Below are 27,758 nucleotides of genomic sequence, written 5' to 3'. Positions count from 1 at the left end.
TATTTATTTTGATTCAGCATTCTCTATAGTTTTTTCATCAGTTTCTTCTCGCTCTTACCGCATATATAAATCTTTATTTAGTTTGTGTGATTTTTCATTGTTCTTTTTTGTTTTTTTTGGTACAAATTGTATGCGTTAAGTTTTGCCATTTCATTAATCTTTTATTTCTATTTGTAAATCCTAAAAATTATTATTATTGCGCAGCTCAAGTTTATTTTGTAGATTTGTTTAAATACGTTTATCAAAGTTGACGGCGTGGAAATATATAAATGCATCCGCTTTCTGCTTATGGTTCAGTTGTGTGTGTGTGTAGGCATTTTAGTTCGTACAATTCTTTTGTTATAGTATTCAATTAATTTACGCATTTTTAAGATCTTTACACCTCGTTCTACTACACATCGTCATTTACAAAAAAATAGTCTAGATTTGATTTAAAAGTGTTATTTTATATTTATAATCTCTGCTTTAGTGAAATTTAGGATTTATCTCTCATACATATCTCCCCCAACCATCGGTTTAAACTTTGCGCTAATTTGTTGTTTAGGTTAATTGGGTTCCATTCATTACTTAAAATTAGGGCTAGATTATCAACTAAATATTGTTGCTGCTGATATATGCGTTCCACATCATCCGACTTCGTTACGTTACGTGGAGGCGGCTGGAGTCTAAAACAGTACGAAACAAATGCTGGAAATGCACACAGGGTAAAAATAAAACTAGAGGCTGCCTCCTGCCAGCACAACACTCGCTTACAATTTTTACAAATAATACAGAAGCCTACTAATTACATAAATAAAGTAAAACCATTTAAATCGATACGCATACACATAGAAATTAACGTTAATGAACTCTCATCCCTGCGATCCCCTCCGATATTATGCGGCCAGCAGGCGCTGTATGTTCTTCGGCGTGTTCTCCCCATTCAAATGCTTCGTCGTGTATCGCAGGGCATTCAGAAGAGGCTCCGCCTTGATGGCCGGCTGCGCCTGCAGCAGTCGAACGCACCCCTTCACGTCCACATGGGCGCCCCGCACGAAGGCCCCCTCCGGATGCACATGGTCGTAGAGGATCACCAGACCGACCATCACGCGCAGCACCAGCATTTTCGTGTCCTCACGCTCGATCTGTTGCAGGAGTTTTCTGTAAGAGGAAAGCGATTAGAATATTGGTACCATTTAGTTAAAAGATAACAAATTAAGTGAATGCAAAAAAAATGTATGTATATGAGAATTGGCTAGATTTATTAACTTAATTTTAATTATACATTTAAATTATGGATTAAATTTATCATTTATTCCTTAAGCAAAGTAAACTTTAAAATATTGTTTTTTTCAATTTTAATTTTCAAAAAATATTCTATTATTATCTTACTACGACCATGAGAATATGGACTCTACTTTATTAAGTATAAGTTATATATAAAAGGAACTAAAAATTAACCATTTGGTTGTCTTGATACAAATAAATTAGTTGTAAGAATAGTTGTTGTACTATTATTAATCACTACTATATCTTATATATCATAAATCACTTGCACTAAAATTTATTAAATTAAACTCACGGATTTTCCAGCATCCTCAGGCAAACCTTAGCCATGGTGCCCAGCGTTTCCGTCGTGTTCTGGACATCATCGGCATTATCGTTGACGAACTTTGAGGTGGCCTCGCTCAGCACTTTGAGCATGGGCGTGGCGTGGGCGTAGAACAAGGACATCCGGTTGGCCAGCTCCGTGCTGACCAGCATATTCTCCGTGGAGTCCACTCGCTGCCGACTGACAATGCGTCTGTAGTAGCTAAAATCATTCTGTATGGCGGGTGTTTTCATCTGAAAATAAAATAATCAAGGCTTTATTATTTACAAGAAATGTAAAAACCAATTATTCTAAGAACTCTTAACGTTTTAAAATCATTTATAATTATTTTTGGAATTTCCAGAGAATTCTGAAAACTGGTTTGGCATCAGTTGTTTTCCATCAACCCAGTTTGAAACATCCATCAGAATGAGCGACAAAAATACTAAAGGATTTAAGGGCCTATTTAAAAAGATGAACAAGAGAGAAAATCACGAACGGTAAATTTAAATTTTGTTTTTAGCTTTCTAAACAAGTTTTCGGGATGTTGATTCGCACCACCAGTGACTCCCAGCAGAAGAACTACGTTGTGGAGAGTCCCCAGCCGAATCCTGAAAAGGAGAACAGTCGGGATCGTAAGGAGCGTGAAAAGGAACGCAAAAAGGAACAGGAACTTGAACGTAAGCGGGAGCAGGAAAGACGAAAGGAACTCGAGCGGGAAAAGCAGCAGGAAAAGCAGCTTGAAAAGCAACGTCAGCTGGAATGGAAAAAGGATCTGGAGAGGGAACAGCAGCGCGAGAGGGAATTGGAGCGGGATCATCCAAGACAGGCGGCAGCCACGCCCGCAAAGAAACCAAACCCCGATATCGTCAAGTTCGACGAGGAATTCGAACGCGACATTGATACTTTGGAGCGCCAAATATGTAACCTGGACTTTCGCTCCAAGACCATGGCCACCATGTGGATAGACAAGCTGCGCCGCACACCCCAGAGTGTAGCCGAAGCTAGGTCGAGGAACATAATAACATCCCACATCCTCAAGTGCTGTGGCGAAAACATATTCAAGAAGGAGCCTTTCAACCATCCACCACCACCCGAAAACTTGGCAATTATAAGAGAGCGAATGGTGAGTACCAATTAAATTGAAACCATGAGAATGTAGCTTGCAGTCCTTTAAATTTTAAACCTTTCGGAACCATTTCCAAAAAAAGTACATCTTAAATTTGAGAAAGTTTTCCTCTTAAAAAATTGTTTGTACATGTTGTCAAATACATTTAAACCAAATTTACAGAACATTAGTGCTATAATTGCTTCCATTTTAAGTTTGTATTTTTAAAAGCTTATTAAAACATTTAAAATAACATTTTCGATCATTCCAATGTTCATTTTTTCAAATTTTTCAGTGCATTCTATAAATTGTTCCAAACATTTCAGTATTGTTTTTATTCAGATATCAATTTTATTTCATATTTTCTTCTAGTTCCTGACGCGGGATAGTACGTGCCATGGTATGCCTGTGGCTAAACAGAGGGAACCGAACAGCTACTTAACTCAATTGTTTAACGATTCATTCGATGGTGGTGAATTCCTAAGCCAGCTACCCGTGCCACGTGATGGGGCTTTCTTCATCCTGCACATGCGTCCAAATTTATAAAAGTGAATTGAACATGAAACACAACCCAACCAAATTCAAAATTTTATCGACATTTTGTATCTTAAATATTGTATAGAAAATGTTACTAAGGTAACTTTTTTAGTTTTCCTAAATCGTAAATAAAACTGGCTCATATTTTCATAATTGTGTTTCAAAGGGGGTTTGTCTTATTTCCTTCTATTAGTTTTTATGTAATACAATTTGTGATTAAATATATATATCTTCTTAGGGTAGTTTTACTACTCTTCTAATTTTCCTTAAAGCAAGTAGCTTTAACAACGCGATCATGAAGCACTCAGCTTTGAAGCTATTGGCCGTTTTCAACACTCGTTCTTGTTAACCTCTAATTACGGTTGACTTGAAAATCTAATTACTAATTACCCGCTACGTGACACCGCAATTTGCCTGCTGCCCGTGCTGCCAAACGGTTTTCCACTCCGGGCCAGGCCCAAAACAACGATGCCGCACTTAAGTTGTCAGGGCTGCATCGAAAACGTGCGTGAGAACTGAAAAAATACTTTAGAGATTCGCCGCCGCGAATTTTTGAGTCAGGTAAAGTTGGGTTGCTCATCCAATCACCTTGACAAAGGCGCTGCAAACAACAAACATCATGCACTACTATACAATACTATACTATAGAGTGTCCGAGAGACTGTTGAGAAACCTCATATAAATACGTTATTAGCATAAATCGTTCTGAACAGTCAGAAATGAAGCCCCAAACAGGACGGATCGTTAAGAGCAGTTCCCTGAGCTTGGTGAGTGTTAGCCTCTAGATTATTATTCGACACCTGAGATGATTAATCTATTAATGCATATTTTTAGCTATATGCATTTCTGCCCCTGATGATAGATGCAGTTTGCGGGAGAGCTCAGTATGCATCACCTTATGGCAATGCTTATGCAATTCCCACAGCCAACTACGCCCAATCGTATGCCCCACCACCAGAAGTGCAATCGATATGGTCGGGTTCTCCAATCATAGTGAATGACAGTCAGTACAGTGCCCAAGAACAGCAGCAATATCCTAAAAACAGTGATTATTACGGAAGAGAACCCTATAGGCAGCAACCATATCCAAATTGGAGAAGAGAGGAGGAGCTACCAGCAACGCGTGCTGCCAATCATAACTACAACAATGTGCCAGGATATTTTTACTACCAACAACAGGAAACTACTCCATCCCCATCGCTATTTCAATATAACCAACCCATTCCACCTCAACTTCAACCATATCCCCCATCCAATTCCGAATTGGATTCCAGCGATTCTCGCCGCGAGGACGAGCAAGTGGTTCAAATAGGAGGCAGTCGCTCTCTGGCCACAAATAACTATCAAAACATCTATAATAATAATGAGAACTTCTATGAACCCGCTCAACCCTGGAGGCGTCGTGATTTCCAAGCCAAATATGCCCAACATTACGCCGAATATTTGCGTAAATTTCCCAGACGCCTGCAGCCAGTATACAACACCAGCGAAGATTTCGATGAGAAGTAAGGGAATACTCTATGAATTTCAGTCTGTGCAAAGGCCAAATTGAATAAATCCCCTCAAGAGCCATTGGACTTTTGGTTGAAAGCGTGCCAAGAAAACAATTTTGTCTGTATTTTGGACAGATCCATTGCAGCTGATAGAGTTTAAAATGCAGCTGCTGAAGAGACTGCATATAAATACAGTAAATATTGGTTTCCCAGTTTAAAAAAAGAAACCCATTATATTTCAATAGAAATTGTGACTAACAAATAATATGATAAGATTAAGATTTATTTTATAAAGATAAGATTTAATAAAAAAAAAGCAATATATATTTTTTTAAATTCATTTAAAAAACGTAGGAGACTTTAATATCATATGGATCTTCTTTTAATTTGGAACTCTTAGGATATAATTTAATTAAAGCTAGTTTTTGGTTTAGTTTATGTTTAATTTGTGTTACTTCCCCCAGACCTTATACACCGCACTGTAAGTGCCTCTCGGTGTCACAAGATCTTTCGCAATAAAGTCGACATTAAAACGATGCCAGTTACAACCAAAGTCAATAAATTGTGCAGCATACTTTGCGGCCCAGTGGAAACAAAGCAACAAAGGCGCAGAGACAATGGTCTTTATTGAGGAACGGAAGTGGAAGTAGCTGTTAGTTGGGAAGCACGTTTGGGCTATATATACACACAACTTTTACATGGGAAAGTATCTGTGTGCGCCAGGCAGCTGACACTTTGAGCACACAATGAACGTGCAGTTTACAGCGTTTAACATCATCATCATCGGTATTATTGTCGTCATCATCATCATTATCATCGGGAGCACAAAGTTCCAGACACTAGACATCAGAGAGTAGAAGCCGACGATGGCGATGACTTGGCCATCCATCCCCACCTCCCGATTGTCCTAGATCCCGATCCCTTCTTCTGCACAGCTGCATACATGTATTCCGCTCCCCAATCGATTTGATGAAAGTTTCGCCAAACGGAAGCGAGCCATGGGAAATGCGCCATTCACAGGGATTTGCCATTAAACAAATCGATTCTGCTTGGCTCCGGACAATAAACCGACATATTCAACTGCCACTGAAAGTTTTGTGGCTCTAGGTAATGTTTTAACCCAGTGCGGATATACTCGTGCTTGCATATCTCAGACTTTTGTTATTGGTAAACACATGGGGGCGCAATATGGTATTCAAGCATTAATAACTTTTTCAAATAACATGGATTTCGAAGATGGAAATTTCAAATCAATTGTGTTCTTATTTAAATTTCAATATACAAATTTTTGTATTTCATTTTGAATTTAAATTGGTTCGTACTAAAATGGCAATTTAAATATGTTCATAGTTAAATTTCAATACGTTCATACTTAAATTTTAATTTAAATATTTATTTTGAAATATTTTAATTGACATTTAGAATTTAAATTTTAATATGCTCATTGTTAAATTTCAATTTAAAAATGTTGCACAATTAAATTTAAATTTAAATATGTTTCATATTTTAATTCCAATTTAGTTATATTTCATTTTTAAGTTCCAATTAAAAATGTTACATATTTAAATTTCCATTTCAATATGTTTCTACTTAAATTTCAATTTCAATATGTTTCATATTTAAATTTCAATTTAAATATGTTCGTACTTACGTAAATTCCGATTAAAATATGTTTTATATTTAAATTCCAAAATAAATGTTACACATTTAAACTCCAATTATTTGAAAAAAAAAAAAAGGTAATGATGTTTAAAGCATCACCTAAAAATATCGCTACAATATATATATTTTATTATAACATATTTGAATGAATTGATAATGAACATATTTAAATTTAAGTATGAACATATTTTTTGAAAAAATAAATCTTGATTGGGTATTTTTTAACAACCACTGCTGTTAGCCCACCGGAGCAACTTTTATTAATTTTACAACTTCATCCGGCCATCGGTCGTTCGTCGTGGGCCATTTGGCTTGCGTGTGCGTAAGTGCCTCGGATGCTCCACTGTGGCTCGAACGAATGCACGGATGGCCTGAAAGATTTTTCATCAATGGGCCGCAGCACGCGCTCGTCTTGGCCAGTATGTCTGTATGGCCAACTGTCTGTCAGTCAGCCAGGCAGCCAGGCGGTAAGCAAAAAAGTCAGTCAATTAAAAATGCAACCACGCGCACAATGAGTTGGCAGTGAGACTTGGTCTGGCTTCATTTGACTTGGCTTTTAGATATTGCTTTGCTTTGGCTCGGCTGTCGACAGCGCCCACATAAGGTAAACAAGCAGACAAACAGGCAGTGAAGAAGACTGAATTTAACCCACTAACAAGTCACTAAACAGACGGAGAAAAAATCAATTAAATCTTGATAAGCTGTTACCTAATTTTGTATCTCTTCAGGTTTTTGCTGAGACTTATGTGCAATTTTACAAGATTTATTTTATTAGGTAGAAGATTTTTGATAAAAATATTCAATGATAATCTTAACGACTTTTTATAAGCAGCTTAGTATGAGCTTATGATTTGCTAATATATAATCAAAAGGATAAGGCTTAAGGAAAAAATGAAAGTAAACAAAAATGGTTTTAAAACATTATCCTTAATTTAAGCCATGTCATGTGAATCTTAATACAATTATCATAAGCTTAAATTCGTATATTTTAAAATATTTATAAACATTTTCATGGCTGCCCTAATAATATTATGTAAGCTACCCCACAAATTCCAATAAATTTCCCCCAGTCATACACAAACAACGAAATGCCAGTGCTGGGTTTTTCCCCCACCAACAATTAACGGGTTAACGTGGTGGGCGTTGTACCACCAAATATGGACTAGAGCTTGTAACACCCAGCTGTCAAAGCAACTCACTCACCTTGTACTCATCGAACTTCAGCACGAACTCCAAGATCTCGGCCAGCTGCTTGACCAGCGCCTGCTGGGTCTCCAGATGCTGTGTCGGATTGAGCTTTCCGCCCACCAGCTGGCCCAGCAGCTTGGGCACAATCTTGTCCAGCTCCATGGAGTGCTCGTAGCAGCGCTTCAGCTTGTTGACCAGCGGGAGCACCGCTGCCCAGGCTTTGCTCGTCACCTCCGGCGAGGGATCGGCGATGGCTTCTCGGATTTCCTTGCCGGCACCCTGTAAAGATTCGCAGAAATAGAGGGGAAAAACCGTCAGTCAATAAGTTCGACCAGAAAATAGAGTAAATGCGAGTTTGGCATGCGAACCCGTAAACCATACACTCGAAAACTAGTGAAAACAATAAAAACTGGTTGAAGTAGCCTTAATGATTATAACCTTATAAAATCCTAAAATAAATGTAGTCAAAAATGTTTTTTAAACATATACACTGTTTTGTTTTTAATTTTTTTTTATGTTTAATTTGTATTTTAATATTTTAATATTTTTTTGTTGGATCTTATTGATTGCCTAATATTATTATATTATAATATTAACCATTTTTTTTAATACCATATCTTTTTTTTTAAGTGCAATTTTCCTGGGGCTTAGTTTTTTACTGGCCTTACAAAAAAACTATGCCTGCTGACCACATTTCAGGCATTTGTTTTATTACAATCAGCGAACTGTGAGCCATTGTGGCCGGCCGGCTAGTTTTCATCGAGGAAAACTCTGCGTCTTTATTTCTGCGGCACATGCAACAATAACGACGTCGAAAGCCGCGTGCATTGACCGGCGAACTGATTTTTATCGATGCTTTATGATCTACAAAAATAATAAAATAAATGAAAACACACACGGCACCGGGAAACTGGAGCTAACGAACGGTCATTGCATGATGTGAAGAGTTCATTCCGTACCCGTACAATCAGCAAATGGCTTTGATTATTTCAATTGAGGTCTTTTGGCGTTTTTCAAATACATTTTAAGTGGCTAATAATATAGCAAAAATATTTTAAGTGCAGACGGCCATTCAGGTTAACTGTGGTCAATAGCAGTAAAATTTAAGTTGAAGATATAATTTATGAAAAGAAAATAATGAATGTAGCTTTAATTTTAATTTAATTCATTTGTAGTATAATTGTTTTGAACTTGCTACAGCATTAAATGCTATATTCCTAAGAAACTTATCGTAAACTTACGCAGTCTTATCTAAAAACTTACACAAACTTCATAGTGCCTTAGAAAAATTCCACTTAAAGGTCTGTTTGTTTATCAGTAGGTTCAAAAACTGTATTTCCTTTCAATGAGTGGTTTTCCAAGAATAACAATAACGTATTGCTGAAACAATTTTTTAAAACATTCTCTACAACTTAAATGATTTTACAAATATAAAATATTCTCCCGACAAAACTCGTATGATATCTACTGATTACTTCAAATACCCCTATTATAACGTAGTGTTCCTAAACTTTGTTAAGGAATCAACTCTAACAGTTATCTAACTTAATTATGGCTTTCCCATTTTCTGGTCAAACAAGGCACAACATAATTAGATAATTATATACAACCATCTGATGTTATTGCGTGTCTAACCGATTATACCATATTGGCATACATTAAATAGAATTAAATATAGCCAGCCCCGCCCCCGAATCGACCTAAAACACCGATATAGAGAACATGCGAGTTACACACAGCTTAGTGGACTGCGAAGTTCAAGCTCAGGGTATTAGAGTGTGAGTGGATCTTTATAAAGAAGTAAACGAGTGTTATTTTTGGTTTGCACACCTCTCCGCCGTAATAAAATGGACTAGCACGTGTTGTGTGTTTATAATTAAATCGCTGCGCATATCAACAAACATTCAGACAGAAGGCAAAATGCCAAGGTACACTGAAAGTTAATATTATAAATCCTTTCAAGCGATGGGAAAATAAAAAGTCAAGAAGAGCAACACAGAATGAGCGTCTTTCATTTGCATTGAAAAGTATGTTTTGAATTTCTTCGTATAATGGAATTAATGCTTATACTTAAAAATGTATTTATAAATATATTAGGCGTTCCTTTTCTATCAGTGTATTCTGTTATGAGTACTTTGGTATAATCATAATAACAAGAACGCAACTGTCTGCAGCTAGCGAGAGCAAACACTGCATCTGTGATGTTTTGGCTTTTGTTTTTCATTCTGGGGTTTTGTGTGCTGGCATTTCTTTTCACTCTACATAATTTACACCTGTCTGTAAGTCAAGATCTTATGTCCTTCGCTGCTGCACTTGAAGCATCCCAGAATGTTTAACGCGAGCAAACAAGTAAACAAAATGTGGGGGAGGTTGCGGACAAAATTTAAGGGGATGCGGACTGCTGTCGTTGACTTGGCCTCGGTGGTACATTTTACACGTTTAAAAAAAATATTTTTTTGTGACTTTAAGTTAGGAACTTGGATTTTTAAATTAATATATAATCAAAACACTTTAATATCTCCACAATATTTTACAGATTGTATCGAGTTCCGTGAGTGAATCTCAATCAAACAACTTCCTTAAGAAGTACCTATAGGTATAGGTCCTATGTCTTAAGAAAGATACCTATAAAAAGGAAGTGTCTTCCTTAAGTAGGTAACATCCTTAATATATTTAAATGCCTTTATTTTTTAAACAATTTTCACTGTATTCTTAAAATTTTAAATATATTTTTCCTTTGCATTCCCATTTAATTCAGCGGCATTGTCTCGTTTACGCCAGTGACTCTCTAAGGACCCTTGAAGCCTCGAACCAAGCACACGGTCATGCAACGGAAATGGTTCTGGTCTGGTCTGTTCCCTTCTCCTTTGACTTGGTATGTATGGATGGTATGGTTTTGAAATAAACGTGGCCTGTGTGGGCGCTTTCTTGTTTGCTAGCATTCCATACCAGAGATTGCAAGCTGTGATTTTCGGAGAAGAGGAATACTTGGGATTTCCCTACATATGGCCAAGTGTCATTAGGCAGCAGCTCACTTTGGTTTAATACCCTTGCGGGGGGCATTATGATTAAGGGCAGCATTTTGGCATTGCGTTGGGGGAACCATAATTGATGGTACACACAGATATTCAGCATTTTCTTAGCTGACAAAAGTTTTAAATTTAAATTTGGCACACTCATACAATTAGTAATGATAAGGTATACTAAAAACATGTCTTTCATTCCATATTCAGTCAAAAATAAATTCTCAAGCAGTTTGTCACCCTGCTTTAGAGTAAGGGTATTTAAATATTTTCCAATGAACAAGACTACCTTTTTTTTAGCCGTTTTCTGTTGATGTTGCATGCATTGTATCTTGCATCATGAGCATGTCAGAACCAAAAGAAGAGCAGAAAACAAAAGACGTAGGTGTTGTTGAGGGAACTTAAACTCAGGGCACAGGAAACGGGATCGAGACCCCGCATTGCATCTCCTGTCCAGTGAGCAATTGTGTTGATTCATCACTGCATCCCATCTTTTAAATAAAACCCCGATGTGCTCCATTTGGAAGCACGTGCTGTCTGCTTGAGCATTTTAACCAAGAAAATGAGTAAAACGAAAGAAATTCCACCCACAACCACAACAAACTTGAACTTGTGTGACTTTTATATATGCTTGCTCAATCGAAAAAGAAATCATAATATCTCAAGAACCGTTTTTCGTTTTGTAACTGTTTCTAGTTTGGGGTTTAATTAACACTTGCTAGTCAGCAGCATAAAAGCGCAATCAGTCAGCGTTTCATTTGTGCCATCAAGCAGCAAAAAAAAGAGAAGGAAAAACCCCTCACAATGCTAACCACACATAACCACATACTACACTTAGATGAATATTTAATTAACTTTGGCGAGTGTTGCATCTGCCGCGGAATGGCAGGGTTTTTAATTGAAAACGAAATTAGAGGCAGCAATGCGGAAATGCAGAAATGAAGAGAGAATGGCCTGCCCCAGATAATTGCCAATGACACTAGGCAAGTGTTGTTTAGCATTAGCGAACATGATCGTGTTTTAATCGTAACCCCCACTCATTTAACTTGGAACCTGCTCCAAGCGCCGGCTTTATCTGAGAGTCAAGATGCAGAAGAAAAAAATAGTAACGATCTTTTTGTAATTCTGCAATCCTGAACATTAAACTAAGAAGAGTTTTTGACTCCAAAGTAAATCTTTAAGAAATTTTAAAATTGTCTGGTTTTAATGCCAATGGATTGAAAATTTAATTATGAACCCAAAAGGATTGGACAATTGGATTGAGATTTTAGAAATACTAAATACTTTTTTAATGACTGTTTTGGGCAGTTTGCAACCCACGCTTTCAATTTGCCCATTTGTTAAGAAAAAAAATTGTGGTTTGAATTCTAATGGGTTGGAAATTAAACTACGAACTTAACGAGGTATGCCATTCTTTATTCTAACTTTTACTTGTATTATGCCAGTCAAATCACTGATTTTTAAGGGATTCAGTTTTCAGTCAAAAATACCATATATTGAGGAACTTAAAAATACTTAAAAATATTTGTCAAATGGACAGTGTAGGTATTCTTTTTATATCCATTGTAAGCTTACCCACCATCAAAAGGCAAGAAAAAGAACATTGATATGAGTAAAAGCTGTTTTATTATATGAATGTCGTTTAATCGGTAAAAATTTCCCCTTGTGCAAATGTTTATCCCAAGTGGCGCTAAAGTGCAACTCAGACTTGGTATTGGACTTTCGCCCACAATGGAAACGCGTGACGCTATAAAATAGTTGATGTCATGAGTTTCGGCAAGGGGGAGCCGGAAAAGTGTGGGTGGTGTTGCAACAAGCGAGATGGAAATATTTCCATGGATGCCACAGAAGTTGTTTACAGCGCACTTGCAATGTGTTTAACAACAAACAGTTCCCCTGAGAGGACAGACATGCCAAACATGCCGGGCATTTTTTTTCATACCGACTTTTGCTGACATTTTCATTTCCATAAAAGAAATGACTGCGCTTTTCTAATTTCCCTTTGTATTGCTTGCATCATCAAAGCACCGGATTCGAATTCCCATCACGTTGAAATGAATCAATGAATGAATTGCAGACAAGCAAAAAATTACAAAATATATTTGCTTGTATGCTCAAACAAACAGATGGGGCTATAAAATTGGCGAGCCACAAATCAATGCAAATTAATTCTGGGAATTTAAAAGACCAAAACAATTTCCCAGAGAGGGAATTCTCTTTGATGACTGGTAATTTCTTATAATTTATTTTTAATACAAAGGAGTCAAATGAAAAACAGAAAATGAAAGCGCACCAGAACAAAGGAAGTTGATCGCACAGACACTCGGTCGCCTGTCATGACAAAACAAGAAAATTAAAAGATACATAAAAAATAAAATACAAACAAACTGCAACTGCAACAATGAGAGTAAAGATTATGTCGACAACGATGACAAGTTCAGTCTACAAATTTCCCATAGCGCCACTCAAATTGCCAGCTTAATCATAAATGTTTCATAATTTCCGACGAACACTTGTGTTTATGTTTGGGCCTTCCGCTGTCAAGAACCGCTTAATAATTCAATGCTCAACAGAGAAAAGAAAAGTTCTGTTCCGTTTTAAGCTCGCATATCAGCAAATATAACAAACATACATATACATTTATATTCAAACATACCTACACTTAAGGAAACTGCTTTGCCAAACTAAATATTAAAACCACTTGATGCTAATTCTTTAAATTTTAAAGAATTCTACATAAATTAAGATTAAACATTTCTGAAAAACTACGTTTTTGGCAGTGAAATCTATGACTAAACAAGACGGATAATTTTGAAAAACTCAGAGCTGACTCAGAGATTTCATTAATCTCTAAATATTTTTTATTTAAATATTCTTTTGTTCTAAACATTTTGTTTCATAAGTATACTTAGTATATTGTACATAAATTAAAAGAAGTTGTTTTTCCCCCTGATTGTTTCTCGGGTCATAAAAAATAAATATATTATATTTTATGAATAAAGTTTTGCTTTTATCTTTTTAATGAAATGACAATATGGAAATGAATGATGTTTATTCGAGTGCCCTTAAGAATTTATAATTTGAATACAGTTTATTCAACTATGTGCATTGTACTCTGATGAGTTTCGAGTGTTATCTATTTGTCAGGGTCACCAAGTTCCAGCGTTTTATAAAAATAATAATAAATAATAATTATAGTAACAAGAAATTTTAGATATAAGAGTAATTTAAGACTCATTTAGCAGGAGATTCGCTTACGAAAGCCTACTCAATTTTTTTTCTTTGTGTAGGCCTTGCAAAATTCTTTGTTATTGTTGATGTTTCTGCTGTTGCGTTAGACTTGTAAAACTGCTGACTCGGACAAGAACTCGCAACTATGGCTTTTGTGAGTCACTTTTTGAGTCTGAACGTTGACTGCAGCTTTTGTTGAGGAACAGAGACAGCAGAAGTAACTGAGTGAGATAGAGATAGACGATCAGAGGTGAGGGACAAGTGAGTTTAACTTTTGATTTTCACAAGAATGCGACAATGCTGTGCATCACCCGAAGTCATTTGGTAAACAATTGCATTCAGCAATTAAAAAAGATCACTTACAGTTGATGCAATACTTTATAAATAGAGATTAGCTAGCCGCCTTTCAATATTGCGTGAATCCCACATGATTATGGTTTCCATTGAAAATAATCTCTGCGACGAATTTGGTCATTACACATTAACTATAGGAACTCAACGGCAGTGAATCATTAGCAGTTTTAAGAACAACGTTAAACTCTACGTTATTTGAACCCAAATGGTGCGTGAGTTGTAAATTTAATTATCATTTACATTTAAATAAGCCATAACAATGTGCGAATGGTTTTATTTTTCAAGGGCCAGGGGATTTTGGTTGTCACGAGCACGGGCATAATTTATCAAGATAATCGAAGCAACAACAGAAAAACAGAGTAAAAAACATCAGCAATTACAACAATGCCAGCGATTGCCATAAAGATAAGATAAACCCGGGCTTTATCAATGTCAGGTGAGAGCGAGAGGGATGCCATGAAAAGTAGCTTTAATTCAGAGTAAAATGAAAAACATTGTCCACTGAATACCTCTTTTAGAGAACAACCTTTAAATATGAATTGTTACTTCCTCTAATAACTCACTAGCTTAAAATATTATTAAATATCTTTCGATATCACCAGATGGTTTAAGCTTTAAAGTTAAAATTGGTTGATATCCAAAAAGCATATAAAGGGGGTTCTTTAAAAAACTTTTAAGGGAACCTAAAAGTAATATAGTAATTCAAAAATAAATAAACCAAGCAATATAAAAAAATATATTGAAATATCTGCCCATAAAATTTCCTTCCTATGCTTCCAAAGCCATACGTCATACAATCCAATTATGAAAAATCTGCCAAACTGTTTGATTGCCTTGTCCTTAGGGAACACAAATAGCCTGGAGGGTACTTCCCCTCCCACTATTTACCTCCCTAGCTCTACGTCTCTGTACTCGCAAACAAATCGAACGATATGGCAAATTATTGCATTTAATTATCGACATCAGTTTGCTTATCGGAAACCCGAGTTTGACGTACTTCATCCGGGCAGCCAAACAAATGTCAATGTCCCCAGGGGAAAATTCTGGGAAGTTACCAGACGGCATGGAAAAAGAGCTGTCGCATTCCCATATAGCACATGTCACTCCCTTTCCTTGTTCTCAATTAAGGCAAGTAAATCACATTTGTCTTTCACGAGGTTCCGGGGGAAATGGGGAAAATGGGGCTTTTTTATCGATTAACAACAAACCATGCCAACACCCACTTGCCACTGTAAATTCATAAACAGCTGCAGAAAATCGGGTTTACGGAGGAATAAAAAATGGAATAACTTCTGTTGCTGTTGGCATTTTAATTGCAAAAACAAAAATAAAAAATAAACCAGAGAAATTCCAGAAAAAAATGGCACATTTCTCCGGGACGAAACTCTATTTATTTTGTGCAAATTACACGCATAAACGGAGATGCCAAACAGTTGCTCGTAAAAAAGATATAAAATAAGGTAAATACAATTCTGCACAGACGCCGGCAGTAAAAAAAAAATAAGAGGAGAAATGTTGTCGTTGTCGTTGCACTTTGCACTCGGTTCCTAAGCTGCTTAGAGGGACTCAGACATGGGCGTAGACCCTTCCCCAGAAGTCGTAAATTGGTCACTTGACGGTTTTAAAGCCAGTTAAAGGAGGTGAAAATTTAAAACAACATTGGCAGCGCAGTTAAAGAATCGTCGGTTTTAGACAACCATAAAAATAATACTTTTCAAGGCTTTGTTTAGTCTGTCGCTTAAACTATTTAACCCTTGGGAACAGCAAAAAAAAAATAAAGTATCAACGATCCTCGGGGCCTTTTTCAATTAAATTAAATTCGGTTAAATGAAATCAGCTCAGTGCCATTTTAATAAATCACAAAAATGTGTCATACAAAGACAGTGCGTTTCGAAGCAGTATAATACAATTTATTTATGAAAACAAAAATAAACAAAATTACTTTCCTCACGTGCATTTTAAAATAAAATTAAATTTTCATCATGCCATATTCCCTTAATTATCCCATAATTTTTTTTAACGCACTTTAGTGTCACATCAGTTTGGGCCACATTTGCGCCTTAATTTTCAGACCTCAAAAAAGTACAACAAATTATTTTAAAGTGCACTCAAAAACCGAGAAAATGATACTTGATGTGTTGGTTGTTGAAACAAATTCCTCGTTGAGCTTTACACTTAAAATGTGTACACTTTAATTTACTTCGCTTTGTTTACGTTTGGTATTTCTCAATTTTTGACGCAATTGATTTGTGTTTAATGACGTCGGAAATACGAAAATAAATACGATAGCCTTATATGCTATAAACAATTTAGAAATGGCCCCTCCAAAACCAAATTGTAAAAGTGAAATGCAATGAATGATGAATTTCAATTTTAACTGCGGCTAATTTGGACAATAAAGGTTAGACATTACGAAATCAAATTTAACTGCTTTAGGACGCATTTTATGGTGTGGTTGTAAAATGAAACCTCGGGAGTTCCATTTGAGGAGTATTCTACTATTCGGGAAATATAGAAAATGTTACAAATGCGGATGTTTATATTTAAAGTGTCGTTGGAAATAATAAATTGATTAAACTGCTATCATGAAAAATGTTTTTGTAAGACTTTGACTTGTTTATGTTTGCGGGTCTTCTATTTTTGGCGAAATTGATTCGTTGCTTATGACGTTGGAATAAAGAAAATAAATAATAAAAGCTATGGACAATTAAAACACGTTTAGGAAAGCTAAATGCAATTATGAATTTCAAATTGATTATCCATTTTAGTAAATCTATGGTTTCGTTAGAAATTTTTTATTCGAATTCGCTTTGTATAAACTTTTTACGATATATTAGTAATTATTTGGGGTTAGATCTCCATAATCAAAGATACATTTTAGGTTGGCTTTTTTTCTGTAATATGAAATATTAATTAAAACGGATTAAAAATACTACAAATTAACTGGTAACCCCCCGATAGTATTTTTTTTTCCCATAATATTAAACATACTCAAAGGTTTGCCCCGATTATAATTTCATAATATTCAAATGGGGATCTCTAGCACGCACATTATAGCGATTATATCGACTGACCAACCGAATGACCAACCGGAAGTTGGCTTTTATTTCCCTCTCCGTCGTTTTGTGATTTTGCATTCGCGCACATCATTTAAGTTATTCGTGGAATGGAAACTGGAAGAGGTGGGAGTGCCGTCGAGAGGTACGGGGCCTATCTAATGACTGCTCATTCCGATTGTGTGATTATTCTGATTGCCGCTGACTCTGTCTGTCTGTCACCCTCCACTGTAGAGCTCTCTTTTATAGTGCATATATTTATTCATATGAAGCTAAATCGGTTTTTTATATGTGGAGCACTTTTGTAAATGGGTCACTTGTATATCCATTTTGGAGTAGGGCTTCACCCCTTTTGAGTGAAAGCAACTGTGACTGAGTTCGAGGTAAAAATTACTTTTAAAGGGAGAATATGACAAATCATTGCATTATTAGGTGGGAAATTCTATGTTGCTTTAGGTCAAAGGTATCTAAAAATATTAAAAAATGTTTTTTGAATCTCTAAAGCTTTCTTTTTTTTAGCTTTAGGTCAAAAGTATCTAAAATTATTGATTTACGTTTAAAAATGGATCTCTAAGGCTGCAATTTTTTTTAAAGCTCGATTAGTTTGCTTATATCAAAACCAATACAAATAGTAAAAAGCGTACATGTTTTGGAACACGTAGGCCGGAAAGGCTTGATAACAAAATTTTTGAAACATTATAGTGATTCAATTATTTTTGGATACATTTAAAAATGAAAAAAACGATAGTAGAATGACTCAATTGTCGACAAACTAATTGAGCTTGCAGTGTTTTTGATTCACTTTACATATAAACCCTATCAAACATTATACAACAAACCAAACCACAAAAAGCTCAGCTGATATTGAGCACTTGGCACTTGTTTTCCATAGGGGTTGAGGAATTCAAGGTTGTGTATTGGATTACTTCATGTGTTCGACATATGTTTGACTATGACGATAGCAAGCCATATGAAATAGTTATCTGCCCAGCTGTCATCGATTTGGAAAACCACAAAATATATGGCTTAATTCATAAAATGTAATAATATTTCGAGATCTCTGCGACTTTGTCCCACAAACCCAATAAACTTTTATCTGGTCAGCACCCACACATGTTGTTGTTAATTGGTATATAGTACTTTTATGTTTATTGTTTGAGGTTCCATTCATCAGGTGAGTGCGTTAGCATGATTATTATAATGTTTGTTGGTGCACTAAGCTGAGAGACTTTTTCTATTATTGTTATATTCGGCCCTTTGTTGAAATTTTTGTTGCTTGTTTATTACGCACACACAATGGGCGCCTTTAATTCCGTATCTAGTCTGGGCCAATATTGAACAAAAGCGTCATGAAAAAGTGCTGATTTATCATATATGAAAGCCTATTACCACTAGAGAAAAGCCTTACAAAGATTTCTCGGGATGAAAAGAGAACAATTGTTGTAGATTTTTTAGACCAAGTTTATTTTAAAACTTTTTAATGACAAACAAATATTTGAAAATGGTAGCAATTTAATAAATATATCTATGTTTTCCGTAAAATATAGCTGTGTTATCTTTTAAAATAAAAGCCAAAGAGAACAATTGTTGTAGATATTTTAGACCAAGTTTATTTTCAAACTTTTTAATGACAAACAAATATTTGAAAATGGTAGCAATTTAATAAATATATCTATGTTTTCCGTAAAATATAACTGTATTATCTCTTAAAATAAAAGCCATTCCCATGTACCTTTTTTATTTTGAAATAAATTCAAAGTTGCACTTTTAAAGTAACGTTAACTTACCTTAAAGAAACAAGAAATGCCAGTGGAAAAAGAAAAACACTTTGATTTTTCCTCTTTGCAATTTTCTTTCTATTTATAGCAACCGACTTGAAGGAAGAGGCACAAAAAAAACCCAAACAGAACTGAAGTTTTTGCCATTTTGCCAGCTTTTGGCGCCTGGCCAACTATTTTTGTTTGGCAAGAGGTAAGGGGAAATCACCTACTCCACAACCAGTTTGTTTGCCTTGACAACCAGTTGTTCCAACCCAAAAGCCACCCACTCACTCATTTTTGAGGGAAAAACGACGGCGCACCGTCGAATAAAAACTGCAATGAAAATAAAATGCAGCCCGCAAATTAAGCGCATTTTAAATACCTCTGGTTGGCTCTAGAAAAAGATGAAAGAGGGACGGGATACGTTGCACCAAAGGGTTAAATGCCCGACGAGGTCGTCTTTGTTGCTTTCGGTCCCATTTAAGTGGGTCAACACAAGGGAAATTAGCTCATTGGTATACATTTTCCAGTTCATTTGCGTTGATTAAAGCTTTTCGGCCTGACATTTGTTTGTCTGCCGCCCCTTATTTTCCCCCTTTTTTCCGCTTTGGCTGTCTTTTTGCGTCTGAAACCCAATTAATATTTTGCACACACCAATGAGAATTAGAATTTGTCGACAAAAGGTCAGATGCACAAGAAAAAATATCAATTTACCTTTCTATTTATAAATTTGTACAGAAAAAACATTTTTTATTATACCCTTGCAGAGGGTATATTGATTTCAGTCAGAAGTTTGCAACGCAGTGAAGGAGACGTTTCCGACCCCATAAAGTATATATATTCTTGATCAGCATGACTAGACTAGTCGATCTAGCCATGTCCGTCTGTCCGTCTGTCCGTCTGTCCGTCCGTTTCTACGCAAACTAGTCTCTCAGTTTTAAAGCTATCGGGCTGAAACTTTCCCAAAAGTCTTATATCTTTTGCAGGTAGTATATAAGTCGGAACCAGCCGGATCGGACAACTATAACTTATAGCTCCGATAGGAATAATCGGACAAATAAATGAAAAAAAATTATATCTTTGGTGTTTTTTAGCATATAACCTCCTAAGCTTGGAAATAACAATTTTTAAATAATTTTGAATTTTGAATTAAATTTTATCGAAATCGGACGACTATATCATATAGCTGCCATAGAAACGATCGGAAAATTTGTGGAAAAATAATATGAAAAAAATTATAGCTTCGGTGTTTTTCAACATATAACCTCTAACGCTTGGAAATAACATTTTTTATTTAGTTCTGAATTTCGAATTAAATTTTATCAAAATCGGACGACTATGTCATATAGCTGCCATAGGAACGATTGGAAAATTGGTAGGAAAATAATATGAAACAAATTAAAGCTTCGGTGTTTTTTGACATATTATCTTATACTATTGGGAATATCATTTTTTGTGTTTTTAAATTTAATAATTATAGCTGCAAGGGTATATAAGCTTCGGCTTGCCGAAGCTAACTTCCTTTCTTGTTTTTCTTTTAAAGTTTGGCGGAATTATATTTCTACCCCCAATTCAATATACTAAGTATTTAAATATATGTATTCAATATGGACAGTTCTGTTTCCTTTTTTAACAATCTATGTTAATGAGTTTCTAAAAATATTTTCAGCTAAAACCTCCTTATCAATTTCACATACAACTATAATTTTTTTTACCTACAAAGATAAAAATAATGTTAATATTACATTTTCTTATCAGTTTGATGTGAATATTAACCAGTCTTCCATTTTTTGATAGTAAAATTTTGTTGAACATTTTTTTTATAGGTATATCTACAGGTTATTTGATACGAGAAGAAACACAAAATCCATCATAGATATTTGCTTTCTGTGTGAGTAACGAAGAATGGGGTGACTAATTCTTCCCGAAGAGCGGCGGAGAAATATCAGAGTGTGAAGAGCAACGGCAAAAGTTGGTTAATGACGTCAGTGAAGCGACGATAATGAAAGAAGTTCGCTCACCGGATCGGATCATATGGGCACGTGCGTGAGTCAGACCATTAAAGAGACCCATGGGGGAGATATTGGAAGAGCCACTTGAAGATGCGGCAAATTTTATGGCTCTTTTTCAGGGCTGTTAATCTTATCAGCTGCAGGGAGTACTACAACTATTTAAAGGCTATTATTTCTATTTGTTAACGATAAGGGATTGCTATATTAATATTTGTGAGCAAATATCTATTTTATAAATGGATCCTAAAAGTCTCTCAATATAAATAAGTCTAAAATGGGATTTTAAGTGGTTAATACAATATTAACGAATGCTATTCTAATTTAAGGCAAGCAAGCTGTGTTTATAAAATGTTTAAAACAAAAACATTGCTGACTGATTATAAGAACATTTGGTTTACTATCCCCAGCACGACATTGCTTAGTCTGAATCATCGCTCTTTGTAAATATTTATTAAATTGAAATTAAATTCTTATTTAAATAATTCTACATTATAGATATTTCCCAGTAAACAAATATCCCATAGTGTAAACACCAAAGGGGTTAGATATACAAGGGTGGTCAAAAGTATTTTCACAAAAAAAAAGTTAAATATGTTCATAATTTGAACTTACATCTTGTTAACTTTGGCATCAATGGAAAGGTAATTTAAATGCCGTTTGAATGATACAATACATTTCTTAACACATTCAGTACTTATTGAAAAGGACGAATTTGTGTGAAAATGTCCTTTTTGAACTTTTTTCCTCGATTTGAAAACTTAAATTTTTTAATGCAAAAAGTTTCTTCAAACAAAAATAATAGTAACTGCAAAAAGAATTTTTCAAAAATAATTTTGCTTATATTTTTTATGATTTTTTGAAAATGCTTAGAAACATGCATTTTGGCCATATTTTTCTCTTTTTCATACAAATTTTTTCCGACAGTGTCACCTTTAAAAAATCATAAAAAATATAAGCAAAATGATTTTTGAAAAATTCTTTTTGCAGTTACTATTATTTTTGTTTGAAGAAACTTTTTGCATCAAAAAATTTAAGTTTTCAAGTCGAGGAAAAAAGTTCAAAAAGGACATTTTCACACAAATTCGTCCTTTTCAATAAGTACTGAATGTGTTAAGAAATGTATTTTATCATTCAAACGGCATTTAAATTACCTTTCCATTGATGCCAAAGTTAACAAGATGTAAGTTCAAATTATGAATATATTTAACTTTTTTTTTGTGAAAATACTTTTGAGCACCCTTGTACATGTTCAAATGAAAGAGAGTACAAATTGACAGACAGATAACGCTCAATGCGTCTCATTTCTCACCCTGCCAAAGGTTAAATACTCAATTTGTTGCTCGTTTATTATTGCTCTTTTGGTTGCTGTCGATTTCCCGGCAATTGTTGTTATTTTTAGCAAGTTGTTGAAATTATCAGTTTTATACTTTCCTGCCTTGGGAAGCCCACTAAGAATTAAACAACTTTAAATAGGCTCACAAAGAAATTTTAAACAATGTAGGTTTAAAAAAAGTTAAGATCTTTAACTTGAAAGTGATATTTTAGGCACTTTAAGTTTTTTGTTCCATAGAATGGGTCAGTTTGTATTATATTCTATGTTTATATTCATAGTTTAAGGCAAGAAAAATATTTTTAAAAATCTTTGAAAAACGTTTATCTATAAACGACTCTATAAATTGAAATATCAATTATCATCATATAGTAAAAGCCTAATAACCGGTTGTAGGGGTTGCGGTTAAACCCGGAGAAAATGACGCACATGGCAGTCGAGACTCACCCGATAGATCTGTATCTCGTCTAGAACCACCTCCGATTCCCGTAGAACTCGCTCCACCTCGTCGTAGACCTCTCGCTCCGTTTCCGTGGGCGCGGCATTCTCGAAGTCCAGGAAGACATCGTAGGATTTGGCGGCGCAACAATTCGAGTCGTCGCGTGACAGCAGGCTCAGCAGCTTTCCCATTTTCTTTGATTAACTAATACTTATTGTTGTGTTGTGGATATCTTTCTATTTGTTTTCCTTATTTGTGTGTGTTATTAATTAGCACTTTTGGTTATTTTTCTTTTTGGAACACTGCAGGGGGATGGGAATACAGAAAAGAATTTTGGTATGAGCAACTGTTGCACCTGTTGTCACAAAGGACTTAATAAATTTTCTGGTTCCCCAAGAAGCAGCTGCAAAAGTTGATAGGGATAGTTTTTGGAGGTCGATGGTGGGGGAAGCTGCATTCAGGAACTTGTTTCATCTTTTGGAGGACAATGGAAAACGGCAATCTCAAGGGTGGGAAAAGCGATGGAAACGAAAACCTTGCCTTTCTGCTTTTTCAGCCCCCTTTAGGGAAGGAAAAATAACACAGATGGGTTGGGTTCAAGGAAAATATAATATTGCAGGCTGACTTTTAAGAAATATTAAGGTTAAAAAAAATATTAAGGATAAAATATATTTAAAGAGGTTTTAATTATAATAAAAACACGGAATTTTAATTGGTTTTTGCAGATCCAAGGAAAATTCCCTACATGTTTGGAATAATTCAATCTTAAAATTTTCCATTTTATATTATTTTTTGTTGGTTTGGTTAAATATTTTATTGGTTTCAGAATTTTTTTTAATTTAAAAAATGCTGTTGGAACGGAGCATATATATCAAGGTAAGATTTTCCATTTTCCACGCTTGTTTCTCCCGTATCCAATGTTTACTGTTTTACTTTCGACCTCTGAAATTGCACTGCGGGGGGTGAAGAGGAGAGCGAAGGAGAGAAGTAAGATGGAAAGGAGAAGAAAACAGCCATGTGTGCGGTGAGAGCAAACGTGTGTTTGTGTGTGTTTTCGCAGGAAATGCTGCGAAATCGAAACAAATCGAAATTGGTAAACAAAAAAAAAACGGAAAAACGGCAAGGCCAATTTTCACACATCGTGCTAAGTAGGAAAAGGCCATTTTCCTGCTCAGCCAGCACATGTAAACACACAGATTGCGAAAAATAAAAGAGCAACAAAAACCGACTTGTTTTTATTGAAGAATTGTGGCCATGTGTGTGTGGCTTTTGTTTATCTGGCTTTTCCTTATCTCGCTCTTTCGCTTTCCTTTTCGCGCCTGCTTCGCTATTTTGCGCGCTTATCTTCACTTTTATTATTTATACAATTTCCAATGCAAAAGGGTTTCGTCTGCGTCTGCATTGGAATTTCTTCTCATTCCTGCTTTTTTTTCTGCACGCTTATCACCTTTTTCCACTTTGTTGGGTTTTGTTTAAAATTTTTATTAATTAGCGGAAGCGCAATGGCGCCTAAAACACTGTTGGCACCTCGCGGGATTAAATGCTTGTATTTATGTTTGAAAAACACACCCGACTTTGATTCCGTTCGATTTCGATGCGAATGCGATACACACGGAAGGCCGCCCACACAACAACAAAACAGCAGAGTGACCGTGGCGTGAAATGTGAAATAAATAACAGGGTGCTCCCAAAACATACTAAAATATACCAGTTGCTCACGATTGCGCCTGTTGACAATTGCAAGAGGCGCCCTCGCGTTTTATCAAAGAATTTGAAATTTTTGAATCCACCCATTTTTAAATACTTTTTCAAAAACGCGTTAAAAAAACAATACAGCGGCCGTAGAGGTAAATTGTTTAAACAAATTGTTAACAATTAAATAGTCTTGAGAATACACAGACTAAAATATAACACCCGGAAATACTGAATGTAAACCTAAAAAACCCATATTTAGTTGGGGGAACCACTATTTAAAATCACCATTTAACAAAAAGAATCGACTTTTTAATTTTATAAGCAGTTAAATTTGTTGAATTTTCAAACCTTAAAAAAATTGGAGAACCTTATTGAAATTTCTTTTTAAATGCATAAACAATTTGAAATTTATTGCCGTATTACATGTACCGTAAGTAATTTTGTATTTGTTGAAAAATTGGGTAAAAGAAAATGGCTCCAAAATGTAGAAATAATTATATATTTATTTTTAATTATTTGGTGTGAATCCCCTTAATATAAATATCGCACCCCCCAAACAGTGTTGCACAACGCCGCAACTATCGCTGTAAACTCGTGCACGCCGAAAACAGTGGAGTTTTTCTTGATTACCACTTTCCGGAGAACTCTTTGAATATATCCCCTAAAAAAGCGACCCACAATGACCGAGGAGAGCAAGAACCCGCAGCTGGACGACGTGCAGCGACAGCTCCTGGATCGGCTGGCCAAAAATGACACCAGTGGCTTCAAGCAGCTGTTGGTCGGCGTGAAAAATGTGAATTTCGTCGACGACAGTGGGATGTCGTGTTTGGCCCATGCCAGCTTCAAGGGAAATCGCGAGGCGGTTCAGGTGCTCCTGGATATGGTGGGTATACCTGGTACTTGGACCGTATTAGGGCTATCTATGCAATAATGGAGCCACAGGTGGTTCTATTTCGGAGCAATTTTTTAAACCAATTGTGTACTGAGTTGATCTATGTTAAACCACAGGGTTCAGAAGTCATTTGTTCTAGAGACGATGGATATACCTGGTGTATACCTGGTGCCTATTTTGACCTATTTAAGCTAAGGTCTTAGATAGTTTGGTGCTAAGCCATAAAATTATTAAGTCATATATGATCTTGATATACAATGAGAACTACTATGTGTTCCTAAATGGCTCTCAAACCCCCAGATATGTTATTACTACCTACATGTTTTCATATTCATAGCTGTCGATGCCAAGTTTATCTATCATATAACATAATGTCAAAAACTCGTAGAATCCATTGATGTTCCTATAGATAGAATATGTATGCTTTACATTTCATTCATTTATATAGTAAATAATGGATCCATAAACGGTCATGATAGAACAGGGATATACCAAAAGGGTAACCAAAGGACCTTTCAGTATGGATTTCAAAAATATCTCTAGATCATCTAGGTCAACGTATTACAGAACCCCTAATAATTCCTTCTCCCATCCTCCTTCCCAGGGTGCCGACATCAACCTCAACCAACACGGAGCTGACTATACGCCTCTGCATTTTGCTGCTCTATCTGGTAATACACATGTGTGCCGGCAACTCTTGGATGCGGGAATCAAGCCAGGCAGCATCAATAGCGTTAACAGGACCGCCTCTCAAATGGCTGCCTTTGTGGGCAACCACGCCTGTGTGGAGACCATCAACAACTATGTGACGCGATCCAGTTTGGAGTACTACACCCAAATCCATGGCCAGCAAACGGAGCCGCAAATACCGCCGAGTTTACTCAAATCCTTCCATGCCTTTGTCACCGAAATCAACCTGCATCCCGTGAGGATTGCCCTGAATGTCCAGTCGCTGGGGCTACTTAGAATCCTCTCCAACCTACGCAAAACATTGTCGCTGATGTGTGAAAAGGAAATGCAGAAGACCCATGACCTCAATGAACTGCTGGCCTTTAAGTTTCATTATCAGGGTTGGATTTTGGCTGAATTGATACGCTGCGAGGAGCAGTTCAAGGCCCAGCACAAGGAGAAGAGCGGCGAGGAGGCCGGCGATGCCAACAAGAATGACTTTATCGAGATGTTTGTGAAGCGGGTGCTCAAGGAGAACAAGCTGGGCCAACTGGACTATGTGGAATACACGCTGAGGGAGTGTGCCAGGGAGTTTCCCGTCCGGGAGTGCACCATCTTTCGGCAAATAGCCACGCAATTTGGCGCCAAGGATGCGCCACCAGCTCTTACGATCCTGCGGAATGCCATCAATGGAATGAGGGGATTTGTGGTGGGTTGAATGGATGTTTAAAACCTTTTTGAAACTCTAAATTCTAATCTGGAAATGTATCTTTCAGGACGAGGCCAGCTACTGCAGCACCTGTGGTGCGGAGAAGCCGGACAAAAAGTGCTCCAAGTGCAAGGCAGTGCAGTATTGCGATCGGGAGTGCCAGCGACTTCATTGGTTCATGCACAAGAAGAACTGTGCCCGACTCTTGGCCCAGTCCCAAACCCAATCGCAATCCCAATCGAAGGGAAACATTGACACCGCCGAGCTTCGGGAGGAATTGGCCAAACTGACTGCGTAATCCAGTGCTCCTTTGTAACGCTAATAAATGTAACATAAAAAAAAGGAACTACGCATTTTCATGTACTTTTTTTTTTTTTAGTATAACAAATTTATTTATTTAACGTTGATCAGCCAACTTAATGGCTATAAAACGTTGTCTACGAAGAGGAAAAATTAACGTGGAAACATAACAGAAAAGGAGATTAAAAATATTTACAATAATTGAACAATTTCATTGCTTTAGGACTCGAGAGACCTGACGTCCTCTTGTCCAGAGATCACCGGGGTGCCTTCGCTTTAGTCTTCTTCTCGTTGAGATTCGGTTTGCCAGGGATGCTGCTAGGTGGTTCGTGTGGGCTTGTAGACGGTCGTTGTAACGGCTTGAGTGCATGTTTATCTGCTCTCGCACCGAGGGGATGTGAAGGTCGCAAGCCAGGACATCGTTCCTTACGTACCAAGGCGCATCCGCAATCGTACGTAGCGCCCGGTTTTGAATTCTTTGGACCCTCATGACATTTGAGTCTGAAGCGGTACCCCATATTTGTATGCAATACATGAATGATGGAACCACTATCGACCTGTACAGCAACATCTTGTTGCTAAGGCTGAGCTCACTTTTACCTTTAAGCATCCAATTTAGTTTCCGCAGCTTGGAGCGACATGTTGCTGTAATTTTGGTTATGTGCTGCCTCCACGTAAGACGTTTGTCCAAAATCAAGCCCAAGTACTGAGCCTGGGCTGATTGCGGTAT

The 27,758-nt window shown here is 36.3% G+C and overlaps 4 protein-coding genes across 5 annotated transcripts; 3 read left to right on the top strand and 1 right to left on the bottom strand.

Moving 5' to 3' along the window:
- Positions 1-174: 174 nt before the first annotated feature.
- LOC119553201 (CYFIP-related Rac1 interactor B) lies at positions 175-24,399 on the bottom strand. Of its 2 annotated transcripts, none has more exons than XM_037863453.1 (5): positions 24,211-24,399; positions 22,772-23,065; positions 7,574-7,837; positions 1,562-1,824; positions 175-1,140 (listed from the first exon to the last, which is right to left on the bottom strand). In XM_037863453.1, exons 2-5 carry the CDS (start codon positions 22,952-22,954, stop codon positions 876-878), a joined length of 975 nt encoding a protein of 324 aa, XP_037719381.1. In that variant the 5' UTR covers positions 22,955-23,065; positions 24,211-24,399; the 3' UTR covers positions 175-875. The 2 variants fall into 2 exon arrangements, with proteins under 2 accessions (XP_037719381.1, XP_037719382.1); XM_037863454.1 differs by having other exon boundaries at positions 24,333-24,348.
- On the top strand, positions 1,977-3,368 carry LOC119553202 (trichohyalin). The gene is made up of 3 exons (XM_037863455.1): positions 1,977-2,070; positions 2,135-2,696; positions 3,051-3,368. The coding sequence occupies exons 1-3, from the start codon at positions 2,000-2,002 to the stop codon at positions 3,222-3,224; spliced, it is 807 nt and encodes a 268-aa protein (XP_037719383.1). The 5' UTR covers positions 1,977-1,999; the 3' UTR covers positions 3,225-3,368.
- On the top strand, positions 3,885-5,032 carry LOC119553203. The gene is made up of 2 exons (XM_037863456.1): positions 3,885-3,982; positions 4,050-5,032. The coding sequence occupies exons 1-2, from the start codon at positions 3,935-3,937 to the stop codon at positions 4,722-4,724; spliced, it is 723 nt and encodes a 240-aa protein (XP_037719384.1). The 5' UTR covers positions 3,885-3,934; the 3' UTR covers positions 4,725-5,032.
- A 646-nt stretch (positions 24,400-25,045) lies between the features above and the next one.
- Positions 25,046-27,070, top strand: LOC119553700 (ankyrin repeat and MYND domain-containing protein 2). Its single transcript, XM_037864260.1, has 3 exons — positions 25,046-25,341; positions 25,955-26,728; positions 26,796-27,070. The coding sequence occupies exons 1-3, from the start codon at positions 25,138-25,140 to the stop codon at positions 27,024-27,026; spliced, it is 1,209 nt and encodes a 402-aa protein (XP_037720188.1). The 5' UTR covers positions 25,046-25,137; the 3' UTR covers positions 27,027-27,070.
- The last annotated feature ends 688 nt before the right edge of the window (positions 27,071-27,758 follow it).

Source organism: Drosophila subpulchrella, chromosome 3L, assembly GCF_014743375.2.
Source record: "Drosophila subpulchrella strain 33 F10 #4 breed RU33 chromosome 3L, RU_Dsub_v1.1 Primary Assembly, whole genome shotgun sequence".
Classification (NCBI taxonomy): Eukaryota; Metazoa; Arthropoda; class Insecta; order Diptera; family Drosophilidae; genus Drosophila; species Drosophila subpulchrella.
The sequence above is the reverse complement of the archived record's forward strand: the minus strand, read 5'-3'. Positions and strand labels throughout refer to the sequence as shown.

Coding starts and splice junctions, on each gene's coding strand:
- LOC119553201 (XM_037863453.1), bottom strand. CDS start 22,954: ATGGGAAAGCTGCTGAGCCTGCTGTCACGCGACGACTCGAATTGTTGC. Junction 7,838..22,771: donor ACGAGATACAGATCTATCGG/GTGAGTCTCGAC, acceptor GAATCTTTACAG/GGTGCCGGCAAGGAAATCCG. Junction 1,825..7,573: donor TGAAGTTCGATGAGTACAAG/GTGAGTGAGTTG, acceptor TTTTATTTTCAG/ATGAAAACACCCGCCATACA.
- LOC119553202 (XM_037863455.1), top strand. CDS start 2,000: ATGAGCGACAAAAATACTAAAGGATTTAAGGGCCTATTTAAAAAGATG. Junction 2,071..2,134: donor AAGAGAGAAAATCACGAACG/GTAAATTTAAAT, acceptor TCGCACCACCAG/TGACTCCCAGCAGAAGAACT. Junction 2,697..3,050: donor CAATTATAAGAGAGCGAATG/GTGAGTACCAAT, acceptor ATTTTCTTCTAG/TTCCTGACGCGGGATAGTAC.
- LOC119553700 (XM_037864260.1), top strand. CDS start 25,138: ATGACCGAGGAGAGCAAGAACCCGCAGCTGGACGACGTGCAGCGACAG. Junction 25,342..25,954: donor TTCAGGTGCTCCTGGATATG/GTGGGTATACCT, acceptor CCTCCTTCCCAG/GGTGCCGACATCAACCTCAA. Junction 26,729..26,795: donor ATGGAATGAGGGGATTTGTG/GTGGGTTGAATG, acceptor TGTATCTTTCAG/GACGAGGCCAGCTACTGCAG.
- LOC119553203 (XM_037863456.1), top strand. CDS start 3,935: ATGAAGCCCCAAACAGGACGGATCGTTAAGAGCAGTTCCCTGAGCTTG. Junction 3,983..4,049: donor AGAGCAGTTCCCTGAGCTTG/GTGAGTGTTAGC, acceptor GCATATTTTTAG/CTATATGCATTTCTGCCCCT.